Source organism: Lichenostomus cassidix, unplaced genomic scaffold (genome assembly GCF_008360975.1).
Source record: "Lichenostomus cassidix isolate B80296 unplaced genomic scaffold, HeHo_3.0 HiC_scaffold_40, whole genome shotgun sequence".
Lineage (NCBI taxonomy): Eukaryota > Metazoa > Chordata > Aves > Passeriformes > Meliphagidae > Lichenostomus > Lichenostomus cassidix.
This window is the reverse complement of record NW_028147459.1, coordinates 721283-744947: the sequence shown is the minus strand read 5'-3', so window position 1 is coordinate 744947 and position 23665 is coordinate 721283. Positions and strand designations below refer to the sequence as shown.

The following is a 23665-nucleotide window of genomic DNA, read 5'->3' as shown; positions in this document are numbered from 1 at the left end:
CCAACCTTCTCAGGACCCCCTATTTCCCCCCCAAAATCCCCCCAACTCCCCTCCCAGCCCCACCCTGATTTTCCCCCATTATTTCCTACCCCCAGAAGCCCCCAGCCCCATTTCCCCCCACGCCAGTGTCACTGCTCCGCTCTTTATTGGGGGTGGCAGCGCCCCAGAACCGACACGAGATGGAGGAGGGGAGGGGCAGCGCCCCCAGACCCCCCCGAGGGGTCGGGGTGTCCCCGGGGGGGTCCCAGGGGGGTCCCCGGGGTTTGGGGGGGGTCACCGGATGGCGATGAGCCCCACGTCCATCAGCTTCTGGATCTTCTGGGCTATCAGGGGGTTCTTGAGGTGCCTGGGGGGGAAATGGGGAGTCAGGGGAGATGCCAGGGTGGGGACACCCAATGACACCTTGGGGACACCTCAGCACATCTTGGGGACTCCCAGGGACATCTTGGGGACTCCCAGGGACATCCTGGGGACATTCAATGATGCCCTGGGGACACTCAGTGATACCTTGGGGACACCTCGGAACATCATAGGGATACTCAGTGACACGTTGGGGACACACAGTGATGCCTTGGGGACATTCTGGGGACTGGGTGACACCACCCTGTCACACCTTGCGGGGCACCTGGGACACCTGGGGACCCTCCATGACCCCTGAGGACACCTGGGGATCCCCTTGGCACACCTCACGGACAGCTGGGGATCCCTCAAGAGGCTCTGCATGGCCTCAGTGTCACTGTGTCACACCCCGATGACCCCCTGGGACACTTCAGGGACACCTGGGGAGCCCCCCAACCCCTCGGGGACCCCCCAGGCACTCACTCGCTGAGGGCCTGAGGGTCCTTCTGCATCTGCTCGAGGATGAGGCGCATGGCAGGGTCACCCATGATCTGCTGCACCTCGGGGTCAGCCAGGGCGCGGCGCCGCAGCTCCTCGGGGGGCTCCGAGCGCTGCTGCTGCCCCCGCAGGCACCGGCGCTGCCCCTCGGCGGCCTCCTGGGGACACAGGGGACATCGGGGTCACAGGGGACATCGGGGTCACAGAGGGGGACAGGGGACAAGGGGAGTCACAGGGGACATGGGGGGTCACAGGGGTCGGGGGGCTCCAAGCGCTGCTGCTGCACCCGCATGCAGTGATGCTGCTGCTGCCCCTCTGCCACCTCCTGGGGGGCACAGGGGACATCAGGGTCACAGAGGGGGACAGGGGACATCAGGGTCACAGGGGGTCACAGGGGTCAGGGGGCTCCAAGCGCTGCTGCTGCCCCCGCAGGCACTGGTGCTGCCCCTCAGCGGCCTCCTGGGGACACGGGGAACATGGGGGTCACAGAGGGTGTCACAGGGGACATGGCAGGTCACAGGGGACATGGGGGTCACAGAGGGTCACAGGGGACATGGGGGTCACAGAGGGGGACAGGGGACAAGGGGGTCACAGGGGGCTGGGGGACATGGGGGTCACAGAGGGTCACAGGGGACATGGGGGGTCACAGAGGGTCACAGGGGACATGGGGGGTCACAGAGGGGGTCACAGGGGTCGGGGGGCTCCAAGTGCCGCTGCTGCGCCCACAGGCAGTGACGCTGCTGCCCCTCTGCCACCTCCTGGGGGACACGGGGGTCACAGGGGACATGGGGGTCATAGAGGGTGTCACAGGGGACATGGCAGGTCACAGGGGGTCACAGGGGACATGGGGGTCACAGGGGGGCACAGGGGACATCAGGGTCACAGGGGACATGGGGGTCACAGGGGACATGGGGATCACAGAGGGTGTCACAGGGGACATGGGGGTCACAGGGGGGCACAGGGGACATGGGGTGTCACAGGGGACATGGGGCTCCGAGTGCCGCTGCTGCACCCCCAGACAGTGATGCTGCTGCCCCTCTGTCACCTCCTGGGGGACATGCTGGGGTCACAGGGCACATGGGGGTCACAGGGGGTCCTCAGGGGGGTCCCAGGCTCACCTTGCAGGAGGGGTCGAGGTCCAGGGCACGCTGATAAACCTCCATGGCCTTGGTGTAATCACGCATGGCCTCGAGTGCTGCTGCCTTCCGCGTGTAGCCCTTGACTGGGGACAGCGGGGGACACGTGGGGACATGGGGGGGGACACATGGGGACATGGGGGGGACACGGGGACAAGGAGGAACACACAGGGACAGGCAGAGAAAGAGGTGGATAATGATGATGATAATGATAAACACAAAGCAGAGGCAGGGCAAAACCTGTCTCCGCTGTCCCCTCGTGTCCCCACTGTCCCCTCGTGTCCCCACTGTCCCCTCGTGTCCCCACTGTCCCCTCGTGACCCCACTCACTGAAGGTGGGCTCCAGCCGGATGCACTCCTCACAGTCCTGGGGAAAAAGGGGGAGGTCAGGAGGGTCCCACGAGCCCCAAACTGGCCCCTGCACCCTCAAAACGACCCCCAGGACTTCCCCCGTGTCCCCAAACCAGCACCCAGGTCCCCTTTGTCCCCCCAGACCACCCCAAGACCCTCAAACCAATCCCAAAACCACCCCCAAATTGGCCCCCAACCCCTCAAACCAACCCCCAGAGCCCTCCTGCCCCATCAAACCAACACCCAGGACCCTCAAACCAATCCCAAGCCCCCTCAAATTGCTCCCCACCCCCCCAAATCAACCCCCAGCCCCCTCCAAACCATCCCAAGCCCCCCCAGGAGCCGCAGACCTTGAGGGCGAGGGGGAACTCGAGCAGTTTGGTGTAGCAGGCGGCGCGGTTGCTGTAGAGCCGAGCCTCGTGCGGGTTGCGCCGGATGGCCTCGGTGTAGTGCTTCATGGCCTGGGGGTAATCCCCTAAAACACACCCCCCTGGGTCTCAGGGGCTGCCCCAGCCCCCCAGGACCCCCCAAAACCCCTCCCAGAGCCCCCCCAGACCTCGCTGGAAGCACTCGTTGCCCTTGTTCTTCTCCTCCAGCGCCAGGTCGGGGTCGATGTAGGCCAAGCGCTCCTGCTCCTTCAGGATCTTCTCTGCCTGCAGCAGCAGCAGCAGCGGTTGGGGGGTTCAGGGGGGGGCCAGGGGGGTTACCCCCCGCTGTCCCCGTGCCCCCCACGGCACCTGCTGGCACTTCTTGAGCACGTCGGGCGTGCGGTGCTCGGCCAGGGATTTGTTGTAGAAGTGCACGGCGTCCTTGTAGCGCTCCTCGCGGAAATACGAGTTCCCGATGCGAGCGTAAGCCCTGCGGGGACAGGGACGGTTTGGAGGGGACGGGGACGGTTTGGGGGGCACAGCAGGGACCCCAAATCCCCCAGACTCACTTGGCAATCTGCCTGTAGTCCTCGCGGTTCTCCCGGCCCACCTCGATGGCGCGCTCGCACAGCGCCCGGCAGCGCTCGTACTCGCCCGTCTCGAAGTACACAGCTGCGAGGGGGAAATTCGGGGGATTCAGGGGGGTTTTGGGGTTCGGGGGGTGTTTTTTTGGGGTTTGAGGGGGGGACGAACCGGCTTGGTTGGTGACATAGGTCATGTTGGTGGGGTCCAGCTGCTCGGCGCGGGTGTAGTGCTCCAGGGCTGCCGGGAACTCCTTGCGCTTGTAGGCGGCGTTGCCCAGCTCCTTCTCCCGCTGGGCCTGAGAGGAAAATCACCCCAAAATTGGATGGAATCGCCCCAAATTTCCCACCCAGACCCCCATTCATGACCCAGCTCCTTCTCCCGCTGGGCCTGAGGGGAAAATCACCCCAAAATTGGATGGAATTGCCCCAAATCTGTTCTCTAAACCCCCTATCATGACCTGGTTCTTTCTCCTGCTGGGCATGAGGGGAAAATTACCCCAAAATTGGATGGAATTGCCCCAAATCTGCTCTCTAAACCCCCTATCATGACCTGGTTCTTTCTCCTGCTGGGCATGAGGGGAAAATTACCCCAAAATTGGATGGAATCGCCCCAAATTTCCCACCCAGATCCCCATTCATGACCCAGCTCCTTCTCCCGCTGGGCCTGAGGGGAAAATCACCCCAAAGTTGGATGGAATCGCCCCAAATTTCCTACCCGGATTTCCCCCATGACCCAGCTCCTTTTCCCGCTGGGTCTGAGAGGAAAATCACCCCAAAATTGGATGGAATCACCCCAAATCTGCTCTTTAAACCCTCTATCATGACCTGGCTCCTTCTCCTGCTGGGCCTGAGGAGGGAATCACCCCAAAATTGGATGGAATCGCCCCAAATTTCCCACCCAGACCCCCATTCATGACCCAGCTCCTTCTCCCGCCAGGCCTGAGAGGGAGAAAAACCCCAAAACCTGTCTGGGACCCTTCCCAAATCCCAACTCCTCCCCCAGCACCCCAAACCCTGCCCCACAACCCCCCCAAATTCCCCTCAACACCCCCAAACCTGCTCCCCACCCCGCTCCATCCCCCTGCTGCCCCTCAGTCGTGCAGAGGTGGCCCCAAACCCAGATTTTGGGGACCCTCACTCACCTCCTGCTTGTTCTGGGGGAGCTCCTCAGCTGGGGGGGGCTGGGAGGGGGGCGGTGGGGGTGGGGGAGGTGGGGAGGGGGCTTCCTCCTCCTCCTCGGCCCCGCTCAGCTCCACCCCCAGCAGGACACTCAGCGTGGTCATCACCCGAGGGTCCTGCAGCTTCCTGGGGGGGACAGCAGGGTGTTGGTGACCCCAAAACCCACAGCCTGACATCCCCCAGGGGGGGCTGCACCCCGAATTCCCCATCCCAAAACCCCCCAGGGGGTGCTGAACCCCAAAATCTGCACCCTAAGCCCCATCCCAGGGGTCCTGCTGCTTCCCTAACCCCACCCCAGATCAGCCCTGAACTCCTCCAGCCTTTCACCAAACTCTTCACAGCCCCCCGGTCCCCAAAACCCCTTCCTAGCCCCCCAAAACCCCTTCCTAGCCCCCCAAAACCCCTCCCCAGCCCCCAAAACCCCTTCCAAGCCCAACCCAGCCCCCAAAACCCCTTCCTAGCCCCCCAAAGCCCCTCCCTAGCACCCCAAAACCCCTTCCCAGTCCCCAAATCCCCTTCCCATCCCCATCTCAGCCCCCAAATCCCTTCCTAGTCCCCAAAGCCCCTCCCCAGCCCAAACCTTTCCTATCCCCATCTCAGCCCCCAAAACCCCTTCCTAGCCCCCCAAATCCCCTTCCCAGCCACCCCAGCCCCCCAAAGCCCCCCAGCCCCGCACTGACGCCCCGAGCTGCCCCGGGTCGCTGCGCAGCGTCTCCAGCAGCCGTCGGTACTCGGGGTCCGCCAGCAGCCCCCGTGTCCGGGGGTCAGCCTCCAGCCGGGCCAGCAGGTCGGGGGCACTGAAGGGGTTCAGCATCTTCCGCTCTGAAACGGGGTCAGAAAGGATCAGGGACCCCAAAAATCCACACTGGGACTCCCCAGTTCTGTTCTGAGAACTCCAAACCCACCCCTGTCCCCCTCCCAGGGAACCCAAACTTTTCTGGGTAACCCCAAAGTTCTCAGGGTTGCCTCAAATCTCTCAGGGTCACCCCAAACCTCTCCCAGAGACCTCCCTCCGGCCACTCCTCCCCTCCCCAGAGCCCCCCAAGCCCCCCCAGAGCCCCCCATACCTGCCAGCCGGGTCTCCACCCCGCGCAGGCCCTGCAGCAGCTGCTCGTTGCCAGGGTCCCTCGCCAGCCCCTCCTCGTAGGTGGCCTTGGCCTCCTCCAGGCGCTGCAGGAACTCCAGAGCTGCTGCCTTCCGGGAGTACCCCTGGGGGGCAGGACAGCGGGGGGACCCCCGGGTCACACCCCCGAGCTCGCCCTCCATGGTCAGACCCCCTGGGACCCCCATCCTGTCCCCCCATGGTGGGACACTCTGGGATCCCCCCCCGTTCCTCCTTGGGCTGAGACCCCCTGGGACCCCCACCCTGTCCCTCCATGACCCTATAGGGACCACACAGCCCCCCACCCTGTCCCTCCACGGTGGGACACTCAGGGACCCCCACCCTGTCCATTCACGGGCTGGTGTGGGCCATGTAGACCTCCCAAAATCAGACCCCTGCCCTGTTTTGCCATGACCCGATGGGGACCATGCAGACCCCCCAGCTGGACCCCCATCCTGTCCCTCCATGACCCTAAAGGGACCACAGAGCCCCCCAGGTTGTCCCTCCATGGTGGGACCCCCAGGACCTCCGTTCTGTCCCTCCATGACCCTATAGGGACCACACAGCCCCCCACTCTGTCCCTCCATGGTGGGACATTCTGGGATTCCCCCCCTCCCTCCTTGGGCTGAGACCCCCTGGGACCCCCATCTGGTCCCTCCATGACCCTATAGGGATCACAGAGCCCCCCACACTGTCTGTCTATGGTGGGACCCCCAGGACCTCCATCCTGTCCCTCCATGACCCTATAGGCACCACACAACCCCCCACGATCAGCCCCCCATCCTGTCCCTCCAGGGTGGGACACTCTGGGATCACCCCCTGTCTCTCCTTAGGCTGACACCCACTGGGACCCCCAACTGGTCCCTCCAAGACCCTATAGGGACCACACAGCCCCCCACACTGTCCCTCCACGGTGGGACCCCCAGGGACCCCCATCCTGTTCCTCCACAACCCGATAGAGACCACACAACCCCCACGATCAGCCCCCCACCCCGTCCCTCCATGGTGGGACCCCCTGAGACCCCCACACTGTCCCTCCATGACCCTATAGGGACCACACACCCCCCCCACCCTGTCCCTCCATGGTGGGACACCCTGGGACCCCCACCTTGCTCCTCCACAACCTGTCCCCCCACCCTGTCCCTCCACGACCCCACAGCTCGCCCACGTCCCCCCGTCCCGAGCCCCCTCGATCCCACCCCCGAGCCCCCCACCTTGGCCCAGTCGGGGCGCAGCTCCAGCGTGCGGCAGGCGTCGGCCAAGGCCCGGCTGTAGTCGCCGAGCCGCGCGTAGGCGGCCGAGCGGTTGCTGAACAGGACGTGGTTGTTGGGGTCCCGGGCGATGGCGGCCGAGTAGTGCCCCACGGCTGCCCCCACGTCCCCCGCCGCCAGCGCCCGGTTCCCCCGCTCCTTCAGCTCCTGCGCCTGCGGGACACCGCGGGACAGCGGGGGGACAGCGGGGGGACAGCGGGGGGACAGCGGGGGGACAGCGGAGGGATAGCGAGGGGGACAGCGAGGGGACAGCGGGGGGACAGCGGGGGGGACAGCGAGGGGACAGCGAGGGGACAGCGAGGGGACAGCGGGGGGACAGCGGGGGGATAGCAGGGGGACAGCGAGGGGGACAGCGGGGGGACACCGGGGGACACCGGAAAGTGCGAGGAAGAGGAGGAACGGGAAGGGAAGAAAATGAAGAGGAGGAGGAAGAGGGGGATTGAAGGAGAGAGAGGCGAAAGAAAGGGGATGAAGGCAAAGGAGAAAAAACAGCGAAGCGGCAAAGTGTGAGGAAGATGAAGGAGATGAAGAGGATGAAGAGGAGAAAGGTGAAGATCCGAAGGGAATGCAGGCGCAAAGAAGATGAGAATGAAAATGTGAGGAAGAGGAAAAGGGTGAAGATGCAAGGAATATGAGAATGATGAAGTTGCGAGGAAGAAAAATAGAATGAAGGCGGGAGCAAAATGAGCATTAAAGTGCGAGAAAGTGGAAAGGATAAGAGTGCGAGGAAGAGGAAGGGAAGGAAGCAGCGTGAGAGCAACAGGAGGGAGCGAGGAAGAAGACAGGCGTGAGGAAGGCCGGAAGGATGAAGATGAGAGAGGTGAGAAAAGAGATAAAAATAAGGAGAAAAAGGAGAAAGAGAAAGAAAAAGAACGTCAGAAAGGAGCTGGGCCCCGAGAACCCCAAACCCCTCCAGGCCCTCCCCAAGGCCCTCCCGCGTCCTCAAGGACCCTGAACCCCGCCGGCGACCCCTCGCTCCCCCTCAGGGACCCCCAGACAACGCGACACCGCCCTGAGCCCCCTCAGGGCCCGCCATCCCCCTCAGAGCCCCCCGAGCCCGGCAGGGCCGCCGGATCTCTGTACGGATCCCATTACACCCCCCTGCCCCAGCCCCCAGCCCGAGCCCCGCCCCCGCGCCCCCCAAGGCCCCCAGCCCCTCCGTGTCCCCTCATGTCCCTCCGTGTCCCCTCATGTCCCTCCGTGTCCCCTCAGGCCCCTCCGCGCCCCCCCCGCCACCTCCTCCATGGCCTCGGCTCCGCTCGCGCCGCTCCCGCGCCGCCCTCTGGAAGCTGCTAGAACCCCGCGGCCACGCCCCCCGCGCCCCATTGGCCGCCTTCCCCGCCCTCCCGCCCCCGCGCGCCTTCCCATTGGCTGTTTTCAGCGCTTCCGCATTCCTATTGGCTGCCGCTGGCAGCTGAGCCCGCCCCGTTCCGGTCCCGCCCTCAGCGGAACCCGGCATGAAGGCCCGCCCTCGTGTATTCCCATTGGTCAGACCAGCCGGCGCTGGGCGCCCATTGGTCAGGCTCCGCTGTGACTTCTGGAATGTTCCGCTTCTCCCATTGGCTGCGAGAGGCGACAATCACACCGGGAGGGGGGAGAGGCGGAGGGCGGAGCGCGCCCCCTGGCGGAGCGGAGGTCTCGCTGTCGCACGTGTTTCCCGGCTGAGGGGCGTGGCTTGTTTGAAAAGGGGCGGGGCTATCCACGAGGGGCGGGGCTTGTATTGAGGGGCGGGGCTTGCAGGAGGGACCCCCGCCCGTGGTCAAGGGGGTCTCTTTGATGGGGGAAGGGGTTGTTGTGTGACACACGTGTGACCTTGACAGACCCCTGGCGTGACCCCCCATTCCCGAGACCCCCCGACCCCCAATTCCCGCCCCCAACCCTCCCCCGTAGCTCATCCGACCCCCGGTGTCCCTGTGTCACCCCCCCAGTGACCCCCAGTGACCCCCCCAGCCCCCCCTAACCCCCCCCGCCCCCGGAAAAGAGTCACCGGCAGGAAAAGGAGCCGCTGGGTTTATTTGGGGGGGGGAAGAAGGGGGTTTCGGGTCCCCCCTCGGCCCTCTTGGGTCGGTTTTTTCCTGATTTTGGTCCTTTTTTCCCCAAATCCGACGGCAGGGGCGGGGGGGAGGGGTGAAGGCACCTCGCGGGGGGTGGGGGGAAGGGGAGGGGGGCAAAATCCCACCCCGAAGGCGCGTGGGGGGGGGAAGGGGGGAACCACCCCGACCCCCGGGTCCTCCCCACGCCCACCCTCCCAGGCTCTGCCGGGGCCTGGGGTCCTCCCGGAGGTCCCGAGGGGGGGTCGCGGCTGTCGGGATCCATCCACCCCCCCCAATCCCATTCCTGCACCAAATCTGCCGTCCGTCCCCCCAAAAAAGCCGCGGTGCCGAAAAAACGCCTTAAAAAAAGCCAAAACGCCCCTAAAAGGGTCCCCCGAAATGTCCTCAGAGCCGGGGCACGGCGCCACAGCCCCGGGGGTCCCCAAGGAGGAGGGGTCTCCCAGGAAGATGTCGCCCCCCCCCAAAATCAGGACCCTCCTCCCCCCCCATGGGGCACCTGCCCCCCCCGGTAGCCCCGCACGGCGGGAGGGGGCAGCGGCGGCGGCGGCGGCGGGGGGAACACCGTGCGGATCCCACCCTCCTCGGGGGGCCGCAAGGGCCGCAGCGGCAGCCGCCCCCCCCCGCCGACTTTGGGGGGCGGCAGGGCTGGTCCCCCCAGCCCCATCCTCCTCCTCCTCCTCCACCACCCCCCCAGCACCCCCAGAACCACCCCGGCCGCCGCCGCCGCCGCCGCACCGAGAGCCGCGGCCGGGGGCAGCGCTGGGGGGACATCCCCGGCCGGAGCTCCGGGGGAACCGGGCTGGGGGTCTCCCGCCCCCGCCCGGGCCTGGGCGCAGAGCGGAGGGGCGGCGGGGGGCTCCAGGGCGGCCAGGCAGACCCGGTACGGGGCTCGGGGCTGCAGCGCCCGCACCACGTACTCGCCGCGCTCGCCCCGCACCAGCGTCTCGGTCACCGCTCCGCCGCCGGGCCGCAGCCAGCTCAGCCTCAGCGACGCCCCGGGAGGCGCCGGAGGCCACCGGACCCGCAGGGCCCCCCCGGGGGCCGCCTGCACCCACAGCCCCGGCGTGGTCGCGGCTCCCGGGGAAACCGCCACGGCGCCGTTCGACGCGGCGGGGGACACGGCGGCCACGCCGGGGGATGTCCCCCCGCCCGCCGCGCCGCCCCCTCCCGCCGCGGGGGTCTCGCAGGCGTCCATCTCGGCCCGCAGCTCGCCCACCGGCAGCCCCCGCAGCCTGGCGGGCGCCTGGCACAGCAGCCCCCGCACCTCGAGGCGCGGCGGGGCGCGGCGGCGCAGCCAGTCCCGCAGCCACGCCAGGTTGCAGCCGCAGAACCACGGGTTGTTGCGCAGCCCCAGGTGGCTCAGGCTGCCCAGGTCGTCGAAGAGCCCCCGCGGCAGCGTGGTCAGGTTGTTGTCCGACAGGTCCAGCCGCTCCAGCGCCCTCATCCTGGCCAGCGCTCCGGCCGGCACGTGGCTGATGGCGTTGGCGGCCAGCGATAGCCGCCGCAGCCGCGCCCGGGGCAGGTTGGCCGGCGGCGCCGCCAGCGCGTTTCGGCCCAGCGAGAGCTCGCTGAGGTTGCCCAGGCGGCTGAAGGTGTCGTCGGCCATGCGCTGGTTGGCCAGCAGGTTCCCGTCCAGCACCAGGCGCCGCAGCGCCGGCAGCCCCTCGAAGGCGCGCAGCGGGATGGTGTGGATCCGGTTGTCGTCGAGCCGCAGCTCCTCCAGCGCCGGCGGCAGCCCCGCGGGGACGCTGCTCAGGTGGTTGCGCGACAGGAACAGGAGGCGCAGGCGGCGGTTCTCGGCGAACGCGTCCTCCTCGATGCCGGCCGCCGACACCGAGTTGTCGTCGAGGTGCAGGCGTTCGAGCAGCGGCGCCCGCGCCAGCGCCCGGCGGCAGAGGCCGCGCACGTTGTTCTCCTGCAGGTGAAGCTCCCGCAGCGCCGGCGGCAGGTGAGCGGGCAGCTGCTCCAGCGCGTTGGCGTACAGGTAGAGCACCCGCAGCGCCGGCAGCCGGCCCAGCCGGGCCGGGATCCCCGCGTCGCCGATGCGGTTGTTCTGCAGGAAGAGCGTGGTGGCGCCGGGCGGCAGCCCCTCGGGCACGGCCGTGAGCCCGCGGTCGTTGCAGTAGACTCGGCCGCCCGAGCAGCGGCACACGGCCGGGCAGGCCGCGGTGGTGGCGACGGTGAGGAGGGTGATGGTGGCCACGGCGGTGAGCAGCGCGGGCGGCCCCCCCCGAGGTGCCCGGGGTAGGGGAGGGAAGGGGAGGGAAGGGGGAGGGGGGGCCATGGGTGGGCGGGTGTCCTGTGGGGGAGGGGGGCGTCAGGACGGGGGGGAGGTGGGGGTGCAGCCCCTCCCCAGCCTGACCCTAAATAGGAGGCAGGAACCCCCCAGCAGCCCCTATAAAGGGGGGCTTAGGACCCCCATCCTGACCCCGTGGCGAGGGCAGAGACCCCCCTTGCCCCCGTTATAGGACATGTCCCCAATACTCCCCCCAGGTGCCCCCCAGGAACTCCCCCCGCCCCATATCCAGGGTGGGGACACCCCAAATTCCCAAACCCTCCAGGTGAGCTGGGGGTGGAGCCCTACCTGGCTCCTCTCGGTCCTCGCCTGTCGGGATCCTCGCGCGAGGCCGTGGCTACCGGCGCCGGTGCTCCATGGCCCCCCCGCCCCGCCGGGGGGGCCGCTTTGGGTGGGGAGGGGGCGTCAGCCGGGGGGGGTCTGACAGCCCCCAAACCCCCTGTGTGACACCCGCCAGGACCCAGGTGTCCCGGCCCTCCCCCCACCCCCCCGGGGACCAATTAGCAGCGTCGCTAATGAACGCCCCTCATTAGCAGCAGCTCGTTAGTGACCCCCCCGGGACCCTCGTGCCCCAGGGTCCCCCCTTGCGTCAGCCCGGGGCTCGCGGGAGGGGTCAGGTGACACCCCCGGGAGGGGACACAGGTGACACCCCCCCTTGGCCCCCCCTGCAAGCCCTGGGGGGGCTCGGGGGGTTTTGGGGAGCCCGCGGGGGTCGCATGGAGATGGGGGGGGTCGCTGCCCTGGACCCTGAGCCTGTGCCCCCCCCGCCTGGAGCATCCCGGGTCCCGGGGGGGTTTGGGGGAGGTTTGGGGGGTCCCGGGGGTGCTGGGGGGTGTTTAGGGGGGGTCAGACCCCCGGACGCTCCGGCCACCCTCCCCTCCCCCCCGCAGCCAGCCCGGACCGTCCCTCCCCCCGGCTGGAGCATCCCCGGGGGCCGGCAGGGTCTGGGGGGGCTCGGGGGGGTCTCGGGGGGCTCGGTGGGATTTGGGGAGGTCGTGGGGGTCGGGGGGCTCGCGGTGGGGGAGGGCTGCGCCCGGGTGTCCCCCTCCTCTCCCGGACGCCTGGGCCCCTCCCCCCGGCTGGAGCATCCCTGGGCAGTGGGGGTGGGGACACCGCGGATTTGGGGCTGGGGGGCGATCGGAAGGGGTTGGGGTTCCCCGGGGGGCGCGCTCCGAGGGTCCGCGGGGGGGGCACGGGCCCCGCTCCGGCCGAGCGGTCCCTCCCCCCGGGCCGGAGCATCGGCGGGTACCGGGGCGGGAGGGGGGGGAGGAGGAGGGCGGAGGGGTTGGGTTTGGGGGTCCCGAGGGGGTCGTGGGGGGGTCGGGGGGGTCCTTACCGGGTGGCTACCGGCCGGCGCGTGCGGGCCCGGCGGCGGCGGCGGCGGCTGCGGGCGTGGGAAGGCGGCGGCGGAGGGGGGGCCTGGGGAGGGGGGGGGGCCGGACCGGGACCGCCCCCCGGTGCGGGGGGATTTGGGGGGGGGGGCGGTGGGAAGGACCGGACCGGGACCGCCCACCCCCCCCCGGTGCTGGGGGGATTTGGGGCTGCGGGATTTGGGGGGTCGGGAGGGGAGGAGGGTGGGAATGTGGGGCGGGAGGTGGAATTTGGGGAGGGGGCGGTGGAGCTGCACTGCCGCGGGTTTTGGGGAAGGGGGGATGTGGGGGGATGGCACGGGGACCCCCCCGCTCCATTGGGGTGGGGAGAGACCAATTTGGGGGTCCCGGAGGGTCGGGGTGGTTTCTGTGTCCCCTCAGAGTGGGGAGAGGAGGGGTCCTGCCCCCGGGGCTGGATGAGCACTGGGACGCCCCCTCCCCAAAATTGCCCCCCCAGACCCTTCACTGGGTCCCACCCAGACCCCAAACATCCTCCCCCAGCCCCATTTCGCCCTCCAGCTGCCCCCAGGGCACCCTAAATGCCCCCAAAGACCCCCAAGAGGGTCCTCAACCTCCTTTCTCCCTCACCTCAGCCCCAACTGCCCCCAAGGGGGGTCCCAAAACCATCCCACCCCCTCCCTGCCCCAAACTCCCCCTCCCCAGACCCCCAAGTGCCACCCAAACCAGTCCCCAACCCCTTGTCCCCCACTGCTCTCAAAGGGGGGTCTCAGCACCCCTTCCTGTCCCCAACTCCCCCTCCCCAGACCCCCAGCTGCCCCCAGGGGGGTCCCAAACCCCCTCCACACCCCCTTCCCACCCCAACCTCCCCCTCCCCAAACAAACCCACTCCACACTCGGGGCCACATCTTTATTGGGGCGGGGGGGCGACAGAACAGGGGCGGGCGATGCCGCAGCGGGGCCGGGGGGGCTCGGGGGTCCCTGGCGCCGGGGATTTGGGGTCGGGGGTCACTTGTAGAGGATGTCGTAGTGGCCGGGGCGGTAGAGGAGGCAGACGCGGGGCTGGGAGCCCTCGGGGAACACGTGCGGGTTGGTGGCGCCGCCCTCGCCGCGGTCCATGTACTCCACCAGGATGGAGACGTGCAGCGCCCGCGCCAGCGCGATGATGTGGATGTGGTCACTCTCCTTGCACATGGGCTCCACCTCCTGCGGGGACAGGGGACACGGGGACAGGTCAGTGACAGGGGGTCAGAGCTATGGGGACATGGGCTCCACCTCCTGACAGGACAGGGGTGACATGGGCTCCACCTCCTGCGGGGACAGGGGACACGGGGACAGGTCAGAGCTATGGGGACATGGGCTCCATCCTCTGAGGGGACAGCGGGGGACAGGGGGACACGGGGACAGGTCAGTGACAGGGGGACATGGGCTCCACTTCCTGAGGGGACAGCGGGGGACAGGGGACAGGGGGGACACGGTCAGTGACAGGGGGACATGGGCTCCACCTTCTAAAAAACAGGGGTGACATGGGCTCCACCTCCTGCGGGGATAGGGGACACGGGGGACAGGGGGTCAGAGCTAGGGGGATATGGGCTCCACCTCCTGTGGGGACATGGGGACACGGTCAGTGACAGGGGGACATGGGCTCCACTTCCTGAGGGGACAGGGTCAGAGTTGGGGGGATATAAGAGTCAGAGCCAGGGTGATATGGGCTCCACCTCCTGCGGGGACAGAGGGGTGACATGGGCTCCAGCTCCTGTGGGGACAGCAGGGGACATGGGGACAGGTCAGTGACAGGGGGATATGGGCTCCACCTTCTGAGGGGACAGTGGGGGACAGGTCAGTGACAGGGGGACATGGGCTCCACCTCCTGCGGGGACACAGGGACAGGGGGTCAGAGGCAGGGGGACATGGGCTCCATCCTCTGAGGGGACAGGGGTGACATGGGCTCTACCTCCTGCAGGGACAGAGGGGGACACGGGGACAGGTCAGTGACAGGGGGTCAGAGCTGGGGGGATATGGGCTCAACCTTCTGCGGGGACAGGGGACACGGGGGACACGGTCAGTGCCAGGGGGACATGGGCTCCACCTTCTGAGGGGACACAGGGGACAGGGGGGACATGGGCTTCATCTCCTGCGGGGACAGGGGACACGGGGGGACAGGGGGTCAGAGCTGGGGCGACACGGGCTCAACCTTCTGTGGGGACAGATCAGTGCCAGGGGGTCAGAGGCAGGGGGACATCGGCTCCAGCTCCTGAGGGGACAGGGGACACGGTCAGAGGCAGGGGGACATGGGCTTCACTGGGGGGACAGGGGACAGGGGGTCAGAGCTGGGGGGATATGGGCTCCACCTCCTGCGGGGACAGAGGGGACACAGGGGAAACAGGGTCAGAGCCAGGGGGACATGGGCTCCACGTCCTGTGGGGACACAGGGGACAGCACTGCGGGGACATGGGCTCCACCTCCTGTGCAGGGACACGTGGACAGGGGTGACATCAGGGGTGACATCTTGTGGGGTCCCTGCAAGGTCCGGGTGGGGACATGCGAGCTCTGTGCCAGCTCTGTGTGTCACTAGCATGGTGGCAGAGCTGGCAGGTGTCCCAGGTGAGGTGACAGAACTGCCATGTGCCAGCCCAGAGTGCCATGTACCTGCTGGCAGAGCTGCCAGGTGTCCCAGGTGAGGTGACAGCAGTGCCACCTGGGCCATACCCACCCTGTACCTGCTGCCAGGTGCCCCAGGTGTCCCAGGTGAGGTGACAGCAGTGCCACCCGGGCCATTACCTGCTGGCAGAACTCCTTGATGCTGCGGCCACCCTCGAGGAACTGCTCGAAGAAGCGGCGGTGGCGCTGCAGGCAGCCCGAGGTGAGCAGCCGCAGGTAAACCACCAGGTAATCCGAGGTGGCAGGTTCGTTAAAGGCTGCCAGCAGCTCCGGCAGCGGCACCCGGCGCTCCACGCGCTCGATCAGCTCCATCAGCTGAGGGACAAGGGTGTGACACACCTGTCATACACCTGTCACACCTGTGTCACACACCTGTGTCACACACACACACACCCCTGTGTGACACACCCGGCGCTCCACGCGCTCGATCAGCTCCATCAGCTGCGGGACAAGGGTGTGACACACCTGTCATACACCTGTCACACCTGTGTCACACACCTGTCATACACCTGTCACACCTGTGTCACACACCTGTCACACCTGTGTCACACACACAGACACTCACACCTGTGTCACACACCTGTCATACACCTGTCACACCTGTGTCACACACCTGTGTCACACACCACACACCCTGTGTCACACACCCGGTTGTGTGACACACCTGTCATACACCTGTCACACCTGTGTCACACACCTGTCATACACCTGTCACACCTGTGTCACACACCTGTGTCACACACACACACACCTGTGTCACACACCCGGCGCTCCACGCGCTCGATCAGCTCCATCAGCTGAGGGACAAGGGTGTGACACACCTGTCATACACCTGTCACACCTGTGTCACACAGCTACACACCTGTGTCACACACCTGTGTCACACACAGACACACACACACACACCTGTGTCACACACCCGGCGCTCCACGCGCTTGATCAGCTCCATCAGCTGAGGGGACACGAGTGGCACACCTGTCACACCTGTGTCACACACCTGTGTCACACACCTGTGTCACACACCTGTGTCACACACACACCTGTGTCACACACCTGGGTCACACACCTGTCACACCTGTGTCACACACACACACACCCCCACCCATGTTACATACTTGCACACCTGTGTTACACACCTGTGTCACACACCCGGCACTCCACGCACTCGATCAGCTCCATCAGCTGCGGGGACAGCAGTGTCACACACCTGTCACACCTGTGTCACACAGCTACAGACCTGTATCACACAGCTACACACTCGTGTCACATACCTGTGTCACACCTGTGTCACACACCTGTGTCACATACCTGTGTCACACACCTGTGTCACACACACACACACACACACCTGTGTCACACACACAGACACACACCCGGCGCTCCACGCGCTCGATCAGCTCCATCAGCTGCAGGGACAGCAGTGTCACACACCTGTCACACCTGTGTCACACACCTGGGTCACACCCCTGGGTCACACACCTGTCACACTCACACTCACACACACACACACACACTCTCACCTGTGTCACACGCACATCTGTGTCACACACACCTCGCTGCAGCCCTGTGTCCCTCTGTGTCCCCAAAACCCCCCTGAAGCCCCTCAGCACCCCCTGAAGCCCCCCAGTACCCCCCAAACCGCCCTGAAGCCCCCTAAAACCCCCCTGAAGCCCCCCAGAGCCCCCTAAAACCCCCCTGAAGCTCCCCAAAAAAACCCCTGAAATCCCCCAGCACCCCCTGAAGTCCCCCAAACCCCCCCAAAGCCCCCCAAGTCCCCACCGTGTTGTGGAAGTCCTCGATGGTGAACTCGGTGAAGCCCTGAGCCACCAGCTCCTCCTTGCTCCGCGCCGACACCTCCTTGAACCTGGGGGGACACCGGGGGGCTCAGGGGGACACCGGGGGGCTCAGGGGGACACCGGGGGGCTCAGGGGGGGCTGGGGGGCTCAAAGGGGTCTGGGGGGCTGGGATGGTCTGGGCTGGGGGCTCTGAAAGGACTCCAAGGGGTCTTGGGGGTCCTGGTGGTGCTGAGAGGGAGCCAGAGGATGGCAGTGGGGACGTCCTGGGGACATCCCTGGTGTCCTGGGGGTCTGGGGGCTCGGGGGATCTGGGGGCAGCAGGGGGCTGGGGGAACCTGGGGGACTCGGGGGGATTTGGGGGGCAGCAGGGGGATGTTGGGGGCTCTGGGGGGCTCGGGGGATTTGGGGGTTCGGGGTTGGGGGTCTCGGGGAGGATTTGGGGGTCTCGAGGGGCATTTGGGGGGCAGCAGGGGGCTGATGGGGAGCTCTGGGGGTATCAGGGTGGGGCAGGGGCAGCAGGGGGATGTTGGGGGGCTCTGGGGATTCCTGGGGGGGCTCCGGGGGTGTTTTGGGACTGCTGAGGGGGTCTTTGTAGGTTTTGGGGGGGTCTCTGTGGATTTTAGGGGGTCTCTGGAGGTTTTAGGAGGTCTCTGTGTGTCTCTGTGGGTCTGGGGGTTCTCTGTAGGATTTAGGGGCTCTCTGGAGGTTTTAGGGTGTCTCTGTGGGTCTGGGGGTCTCTGTGGGTCTCTGTGTGTCTCTGTGGGTCTGGGGGGTCTCTGGAGCTTTTAGAGGGACTCTGGGGGTCTCTGTGGGTTTTAGGGCGTCTCTGGGGGTCTGGGGTGGTCTCTTTGGGCTTTGGGAGGTTCTCTGGGTGTCTCTGTGGCTCTGGAGGGTCTCTGGGGGTTAGAGGTGGTCTCTGTGGGACTGGGGGGGGTCTCTGGGGGTCGCCGGGGGTCTCTGGGTGTTTCTCTGGGTGTCTGGAGATTTTAGGGTGTCTCTGTGGGTCTGGGGGGTCTCTGGGGTCCCTGGGGGTCTCTGGCTGTCTCTGTGTGTCTCTGTAGGTTTCAGGGGTCCCTGGGGGTCTCTGGGGGTCTCTGGATGTTTTAGGGTGTCTCTGGGGGTCTCTTGGGTTCTCTGTGGGTCTGGGGGGTCTCCGGAGGTTTTAGGGGGTTTCTGGGGGTCTCTGTGGGTTTTAGGGGCTCCCTGGAGGTTTTAGGGGGGTCTCTGTGGGTTTGGGGGTGGTCTCTGAGGGTTCTCTGAGGGTTCTCTGGGGGTTTTAGGGGTTTCTCTGGCTGTCTCTGGGGGTCTCTGGGGTTCTGGGGGGTTTCAGGGTGTCTCTGTGTGTCTCTGGGTATCTCTGGGGGTCTCCAGGGTCCCTGGGGGTCTCTGGCTGTCTCTGTGTGTCTCTGTAGGTTTCAGGGGGTCCCTGGGGGTCTCTGGATGTTTCAGGGGGTCTCTGTGTGTCCCTGAGGGTCCCTGGGGGTCTCTGTGTGTCTCTGTGTGTCTCTGGGGGGTCTCTGGGGGGTCCCTGGGGGTCTCTGGATGTTTCAGGGGTTCTCTGGCTGTCTCTGTGTGTCTCTGGGCATCTCCGGGGGTCTCTGGGGGTCTCTGTGTGTCCCTGAGGGTCCCTGGGGGTCTCTGGGGGTCCCTGAGGGTCCCTGGGGGTCTCTGGGGGTCTCTGGGGGTCCCTGAGGGTCCCTGTGTGTCTCTGGGGGTCTCTGTGTGTCTCTGTGTGTCCCTGGGGGTCTCTGTGTGTCCCTGGGGGGTCCCTGGGGGTCCCTGTGTGTCCCTGGGGGTCTCAGGGGCTCCTCACCGCTGCAGCTCCTGCCCGTCCTCCAGCAGAGCCTCCAGGTGGGCGAAGCCGAAAGCGCGATAGAAACAATTCCCGTCGGGGCGAGTCTTGCGGATGTACGAGTACTTCTGGAGCAGGTCCTGGGGACACAGGGGACACCGTGGGGACATGGTGGGGACAGTGTGGGGACAGCCTGGGATAGCCAGGACATCGTGGGGACACCGTGGGGACATGGTGGGGATACAGGGGGGACATCATGGGGACAGCCAGGGACAGCGTGGGGACATGGTGGGGATATCATGGGGACACCATGGGGACAGCCAAGGATACCATGGGGACACCCTGGGGACACTGTGGGACACCATGGGGACAGCCAGGGACACTGTGGGGACACAATGGGACACCGTGGGGACACCGTGGGGACACCCAGGACACTGTGGGGACACCATGGGGACATCGTGGGGACATCGTGAGGACACCGTGGGGACACAGGGGGGACACAGGGGGAACACAGAGGACACCATGGGGACACCCCAGGGACACCATGGGTACAGCCTGGGACAGCCAGGGACACCATGGGACACCGTGGGGACAGCCAGGGACACAGGGGACATCGTGGGGACACCGTGGGGACACCCAGGACACTGTGGGGACACCGTGGGGACACAGGGGACACCCCAGGGACACCATGGGGACAGCCTGGGACACCGTGGGGACACCATGGGACACCGTGGGGACACCGCAGGGACACAGGGGGGACAGCCAGGGATAGCCAGGGACACAGTGGGGACAGCCAAGGACACAGGGACACTGGGGCACCGTGAGGACAGCGTGGGGACAGCCAGGACACCGTGGGGACACCGTGGGGACATAGGGGACACCATGGGGACATTGTGGGGACCGCCAGGGACACCATGGGGACATAGGGGACACCGTGGGGACAGCCAGGGACACAGGGGACACCGTGGGGACACAAGGGACACCATGGGGCACCATGGGGACAACGTGGGGACAGCCAGGGACACCCCAGGGACAGCCAGCCCAGCCCAGCCCTGTCCCAGTGTCTCCCAGTGCAGTCTCCAGTCCCGTACTGGTCTCTCTGTGCCTCCCAGTATCTCCCATTCCCTTCCAGCATCTCCCAGTACCTCCCAGTCCCTCCCTATATCTCCCAGTCCCACACTGGTGCTGTCTCCAGTATCTCCCAGTGCTGTCCCCAACCCCGTACTGGTATTGTCCCAGTATCTCCCAGTGTCTCCCATTACCTCCCAGTGCAGTCCCCAGTCCCATACTGGTGTCCCAGAACTCCCCAATCCCTCCCAGTATCTCCCAGTACCTCCCAATGTCTCCCAGTCCCACCCTGATGCTGTCCCCAGTCCTGTACTGGTGTCCCAGTGCCTCTCAGTATCCTCCAGTCCCTCCCAGTATCTCCCAGTGCAGTCCCCAGTCCCATACTGGTCTCCCAGTGCCTCCCAGTCCCTTCCAGTATCCTCCAGTATCTCCCACTGATGTCGCCAGCCCCATCCTGGTGTCCCAGTATCTCCCAGTGCCTCCCAGTATCTCCCAGTGCCTCCCACTATCTCCCAGTATCTCCCAGTGCCTCCCAGTGCCTCCCAGTATCTCCCAGTGCCTCCCACTATCTCCCACTGTCTCCCAGTACAATCCCCAGTCCCATACTGGTCTCCCAGTCCCTGCTAGTCCCTCCCAGTAACTCCCAGTGTCTCCCAGTGCTACCCCCAGTCCCCTACTGGTCTCCCAGAGCTTCCCAGTATCTCCCAGTATCTCCCAGTGCAGTCCCCAGTCCCATACTGGTGCCCCACAGTCCCTCCCAGTCCCTCCCAGTATCTCCCAATCTCTCCCAGTGCCTCCCAGTATCTCCCAGTGCTACCCCCAGTCCTGTACTGGTCTCCCAGTCCCTCCCAGTCCCTCCCAGTCCCTCCCAGTATCTCCCAGTACTTCCCAGTGCTGTCCCTAACCCCGTACTGGTATTGTCCCAGTATTTCCCAGTGTCTCCCATTACCTCCCAGTGCTACCCCCAGTCCCCTACTGGTCTCCCAGTCCCTCCCAGTCCCTCCCAGTCCCCTCCCAGTCTCTCCCAGTTCCCTCCCAGTCCCTCCCAGTCCCCCCAGTCCCCACACCTTGATCTTCTCCTGGTACACGTGGTCATCCTCGGCGTACTCCTTGTAGAGCTCCGAGAGCTCCAGGCGCTCCGAGACCAGCGGGTTCTGCACGGCGATCTGGGCAACGGCAATCGTTTGGGGTTTTGGGGGTTTTTTGGGGGTTTTGGGGTTTTTTTAGGGGTTTTGGGTTTTTTTTGGGGGGTTGGGGTTTTGGGGAGTTTTGTGGTTTTCTTGGGGTTTTGGTGGCTTTGGGGTTTTTTGGGGGTCTTTGGGGTTTTCTTTTGGGGTTTTTGGTTTTTGGGTTTTTTTGGGGGGTTTGGGGTTTTTTGGGTTTTTTTTGGGGGTCTTCGGCAGTCTTTGGGAGTTTTTTTGGGGGTTTTTTTGGGGATTTTGGTGGTTTTTTGGGGTTTTGGGGTTTTTTTGGGGGTTTTTTTGGAGTTTTTTGGGTTTTTTTTTTTGGTTTTTTTAAAAATTTTTTGGGGTTTTTTTGGGGTTTTTTTTGGGGTTCCTTTTGCTGTTTTTTGGGGGTTTTCTTGGGGGGGTTTTGGTTTTTTTTTGGAGGGTTTTTTTGGGGTTTTGGGGTTTTTTTGGTGGCTTTTTTGAGGTTTTTCTGGGGTTTTTTTTGGGGTTTTTTTTTGGGGTTTCCCCACCTCCTGCTGGATCCGGTCCTGCTGCGCCATGATCGCCTCGTCGTAGGCCAGGCAGTTGACACCTGGGGGGACACCGGGGGGGTCAGGGGACACCGGGAGGGATCGGGGATCCCACCGAGGGGCTCGGGGGTCCCACCGGGGAGGGTCGGGGGGACACCGGGGGGACACCGGGAGGGTCAGGGGACACCGGGAAGGGTCGGGGATCCCACCGGGGGGGTCAAGGGGACACCGATTGACCCCTCAGCCCCCCCCGGGAGGGTCGGGGGGCTCGGGGATCCCCCCCAGGAGGGGATTCGGGGGGATACGGGAGCGATCGCGGCGGTTTCGGGGCCGCCGGCGGGTTGGCAGCACCGGCGGCCGTTCGGCGCTGCCGGGAGGAGCGAGGCCTCAACCCCCGGGGGGGATCCCACCGGGCTGGGGGCGCGGAGGGTCTCGCCAATACCGTCAGCATCGCTGCCGCCGAGCGGCTCCGGCTGCGGCTGCTGAGGTTCCTCCGCCGCCATCGCCGCCCTGCCCGCCCCGCGCCGCTTCCGGGTCAGCGCCCGCCGCTTCCGGGGCACCGCCCGCGCCGCTTCCGGGAGCCGCGGCAAGCCACGCCCACTGTGGGCGTGGCCACCTATAAGCCACGCCCCCTCCCCTCACGGAGGTCTTCCCGCCTTTTTTGTGGGTTTTAAACCCGAAAATGAGGGGAAAAAGGGGATTTCGCGGCGGTTAAAACGCGGGAAGGAGTGGTTTTCGGCTGGGAATGGCCGGTGGAGGGGATTCCGCCTCGGTTGAACCATAAGTAGTGAAGGTTTTTCCTCTCTTTGTTTGAATTTCTTTTGCTCTCCAAAGGCCGCTTTTTTCTGGGATGGACAGGGAGGAGCTGAGGGCGCTGGGGAGGGATTGGGAAGGCGAAGGATCTCACCTGCTCAGGTGTTCCCTCAGGACGTCCTTCCAGCCACGCTCCGTGGCCAGGTGTCCCCAGGTGTTCCCCAGGTGTCCCCAGGTGTCCCCAGGTGACCCCCAGGTGTCCCCAGGTGTCCCCAGGTGTTCCCAAGGTGTCCCCAGCTGTCCCCAGGTGTTCCCCAGGTGTCCCTAGGTGTCCCCAGGTGTCTCCAGGTGTTCCCCAGGTGTCCCCAGGTGTTCCCAAGGTGTTCCCCAGGTGTCCCCCGGTGTCCCCCAGGTGTCCCCCAGGTGTCCCCAGGTGTCCTCAGGTGTCCCCCAGGTGTCCCCCAGGTGTCCCCAGGTGTTCCCCAGGTGTCCCCAGGTGTCCCCAGATGTTCCCCAGGTGTCCTCAGGTGTCCCCAAGTGTTCCCCAGGTGTCCTCAGGTGTCCCCCAGGTGTTCCCCAGGTGTCCCCAGGTGTTCCCCAGATGTCCCCCAGGTGTCCCCTGATGTTCCCAGGTATCCCCAGGTGTCCCCAGGTGTCCCCAAGTGGTCCCCAGGTGTTCCCCAGGTGTCCCCAGATGTCCTCAGGTGTTCCCCAGGTGCCCCCAGGTGTCCCCAGGTGCCCCCCAGGTGTCCCCAGGTGCCCCCCAGGTGTCCCCCAGGTGTCCACAGGTGTCCCCAGGTGCCTCTCAGGTGTCCCCCAGGTGTCCCCAGGTGTCCCCAGGTGTCCCCAGGTGTCCCCAAGTGTTCCCCAGGTGTCCCCAGGTGTCCCTAGGTGTCCCAGGTGTCCCCAGGTGTCCCCAGATGTCCTCAGGTGTCCCCAAGGTGTCCCAGGTGTCCCAGGTGTCCCCAGGTATCCCCAGGTGTCCCCCAGCCCCTCACAGACTCCACCATCACCCCCTCAGACACTCCGGATCTCCTCAGCCGCTCTGCACCACGAACTCCGGGCAGGTGTGCACAGGTAATCCCCAAAAAACACCCCCGGCTGGGCTCCTGACCCCTCCTCATCCTCACCGACCACACCTGAGGGGTGTCCCGACCCTCCTCACCCTCACTGCCCACTCCCGGAGCAGCCACGACTCCTAAAATCGCCAATTTTCCCCGATTTTCCTAAAGTTTCCGCAGCCGCGTCTGAACCTTCCCGCGCTGCCGGGCTGAGGGGCGGGGTTATGCAGATTAAGAAGATCCATGACGCGAAATGCATCACGGGAACGTTGTTTTGGGGCGATTTTTAGGGTTTTGGGGTTTGGCCTTGCAAGAGGAGAGTGGGAATT

General features: G+C 65.8%; 3 protein-coding genes and 1 long non-coding RNA gene across 5 annotated transcripts; all 4 read right to left on the bottom strand.

Annotated features, from left to right (window-relative positions):
* Nucleotides 1-128: 128 nt before the first annotated feature.
* STIP1 (stress induced phosphoprotein 1) lies at nt 129-8154 on the bottom strand. The gene is made up of 14 exons (XM_085046434.1): nt 8065-8154; nt 6772-6981; nt 5523-5664; nt 5136-5277; nt 4419-4581; nt 3446-3572; nt 3262-3364; nt 3062-3182; nt 2881-2977; nt 2675-2799; nt 2304-2340; nt 1956-2059; nt 823-995; nt 129-346 (listed from the first exon to the last, which is right to left on the bottom strand). The coding sequence occupies exons 1-14, from the start codon at nt 8152-8154 to the stop codon at nt 274-276; spliced, it is 1707 nt and encodes a 568-aa protein (XP_084902560.1). The 3' UTR covers nt 129-273.
* A 1052-nt stretch (nt 8155-9206) lies between these two features.
* LOC146422412 (leucine-rich repeat transmembrane protein FLRT1-like) lies at nt 9207-12583 on the bottom strand. Its single transcript, XM_085046428.1, has 3 exons — nt 12515-12583; nt 11467-11563; nt 9207-11181 (listed from the first exon to the last, which is right to left on the bottom strand). Exon 3 carries the CDS (start codon nt 11164-11166, stop codon nt 9349-9351), a length of 1818 nt encoding a protein of 605 aa, XP_084902554.1. The 5' UTR covers nt 11167-11181; nt 11467-11563; nt 12515-12583; the 3' UTR covers nt 9207-9348.
* Nucleotides 12584-13402: 819 nt separating this feature from the next.
* Nucleotides 13403-22097, bottom strand: OTUB1 (OTU deubiquitinase, ubiquitin aldehyde binding 1). 2 transcript variants are annotated; one of them, XM_085046533.1, is made up of 7 exons: nt 21965-22096; nt 21523-21584; nt 20891-20989; nt 18777-18895; nt 16947-17031; nt 15288-15482; nt 13403-13712 (listed from the first exon to the last, which is right to left on the bottom strand). In XM_085046533.1, exons 1-7 carry the CDS (start codon nt 22023-22025, stop codon nt 13515-13517), a joined length of 819 nt encoding a protein of 272 aa, XP_084902659.1. In that variant the 5' UTR covers nt 22026-22096; the 3' UTR covers nt 13403-13514. The 2 variants fall into 2 exon arrangements, with proteins under 2 accessions (XP_084902659.1, XP_084902660.1); XM_085046534.1 differs by lacking the exon at nt 13403-13712 and adding an exon at nt 14828-14971 and having other exon boundaries at nt 21965-22097.
* On the bottom strand, nt 15554-16654 carry LOC146422411 (uncharacterized). Its single transcript, XR_014848165.1, has 5 exons — nt 16599-16654; nt 16300-16396; nt 16074-16233; nt 15863-16042; nt 15554-15780 (listed from the first exon to the last, which is right to left on the bottom strand). It is a non-coding gene; the product is annotated as an uncharacterized LOC146422411 (long non-coding RNA).
* Nucleotides 22098-23665: the final 1568 nt, after the last annotated feature.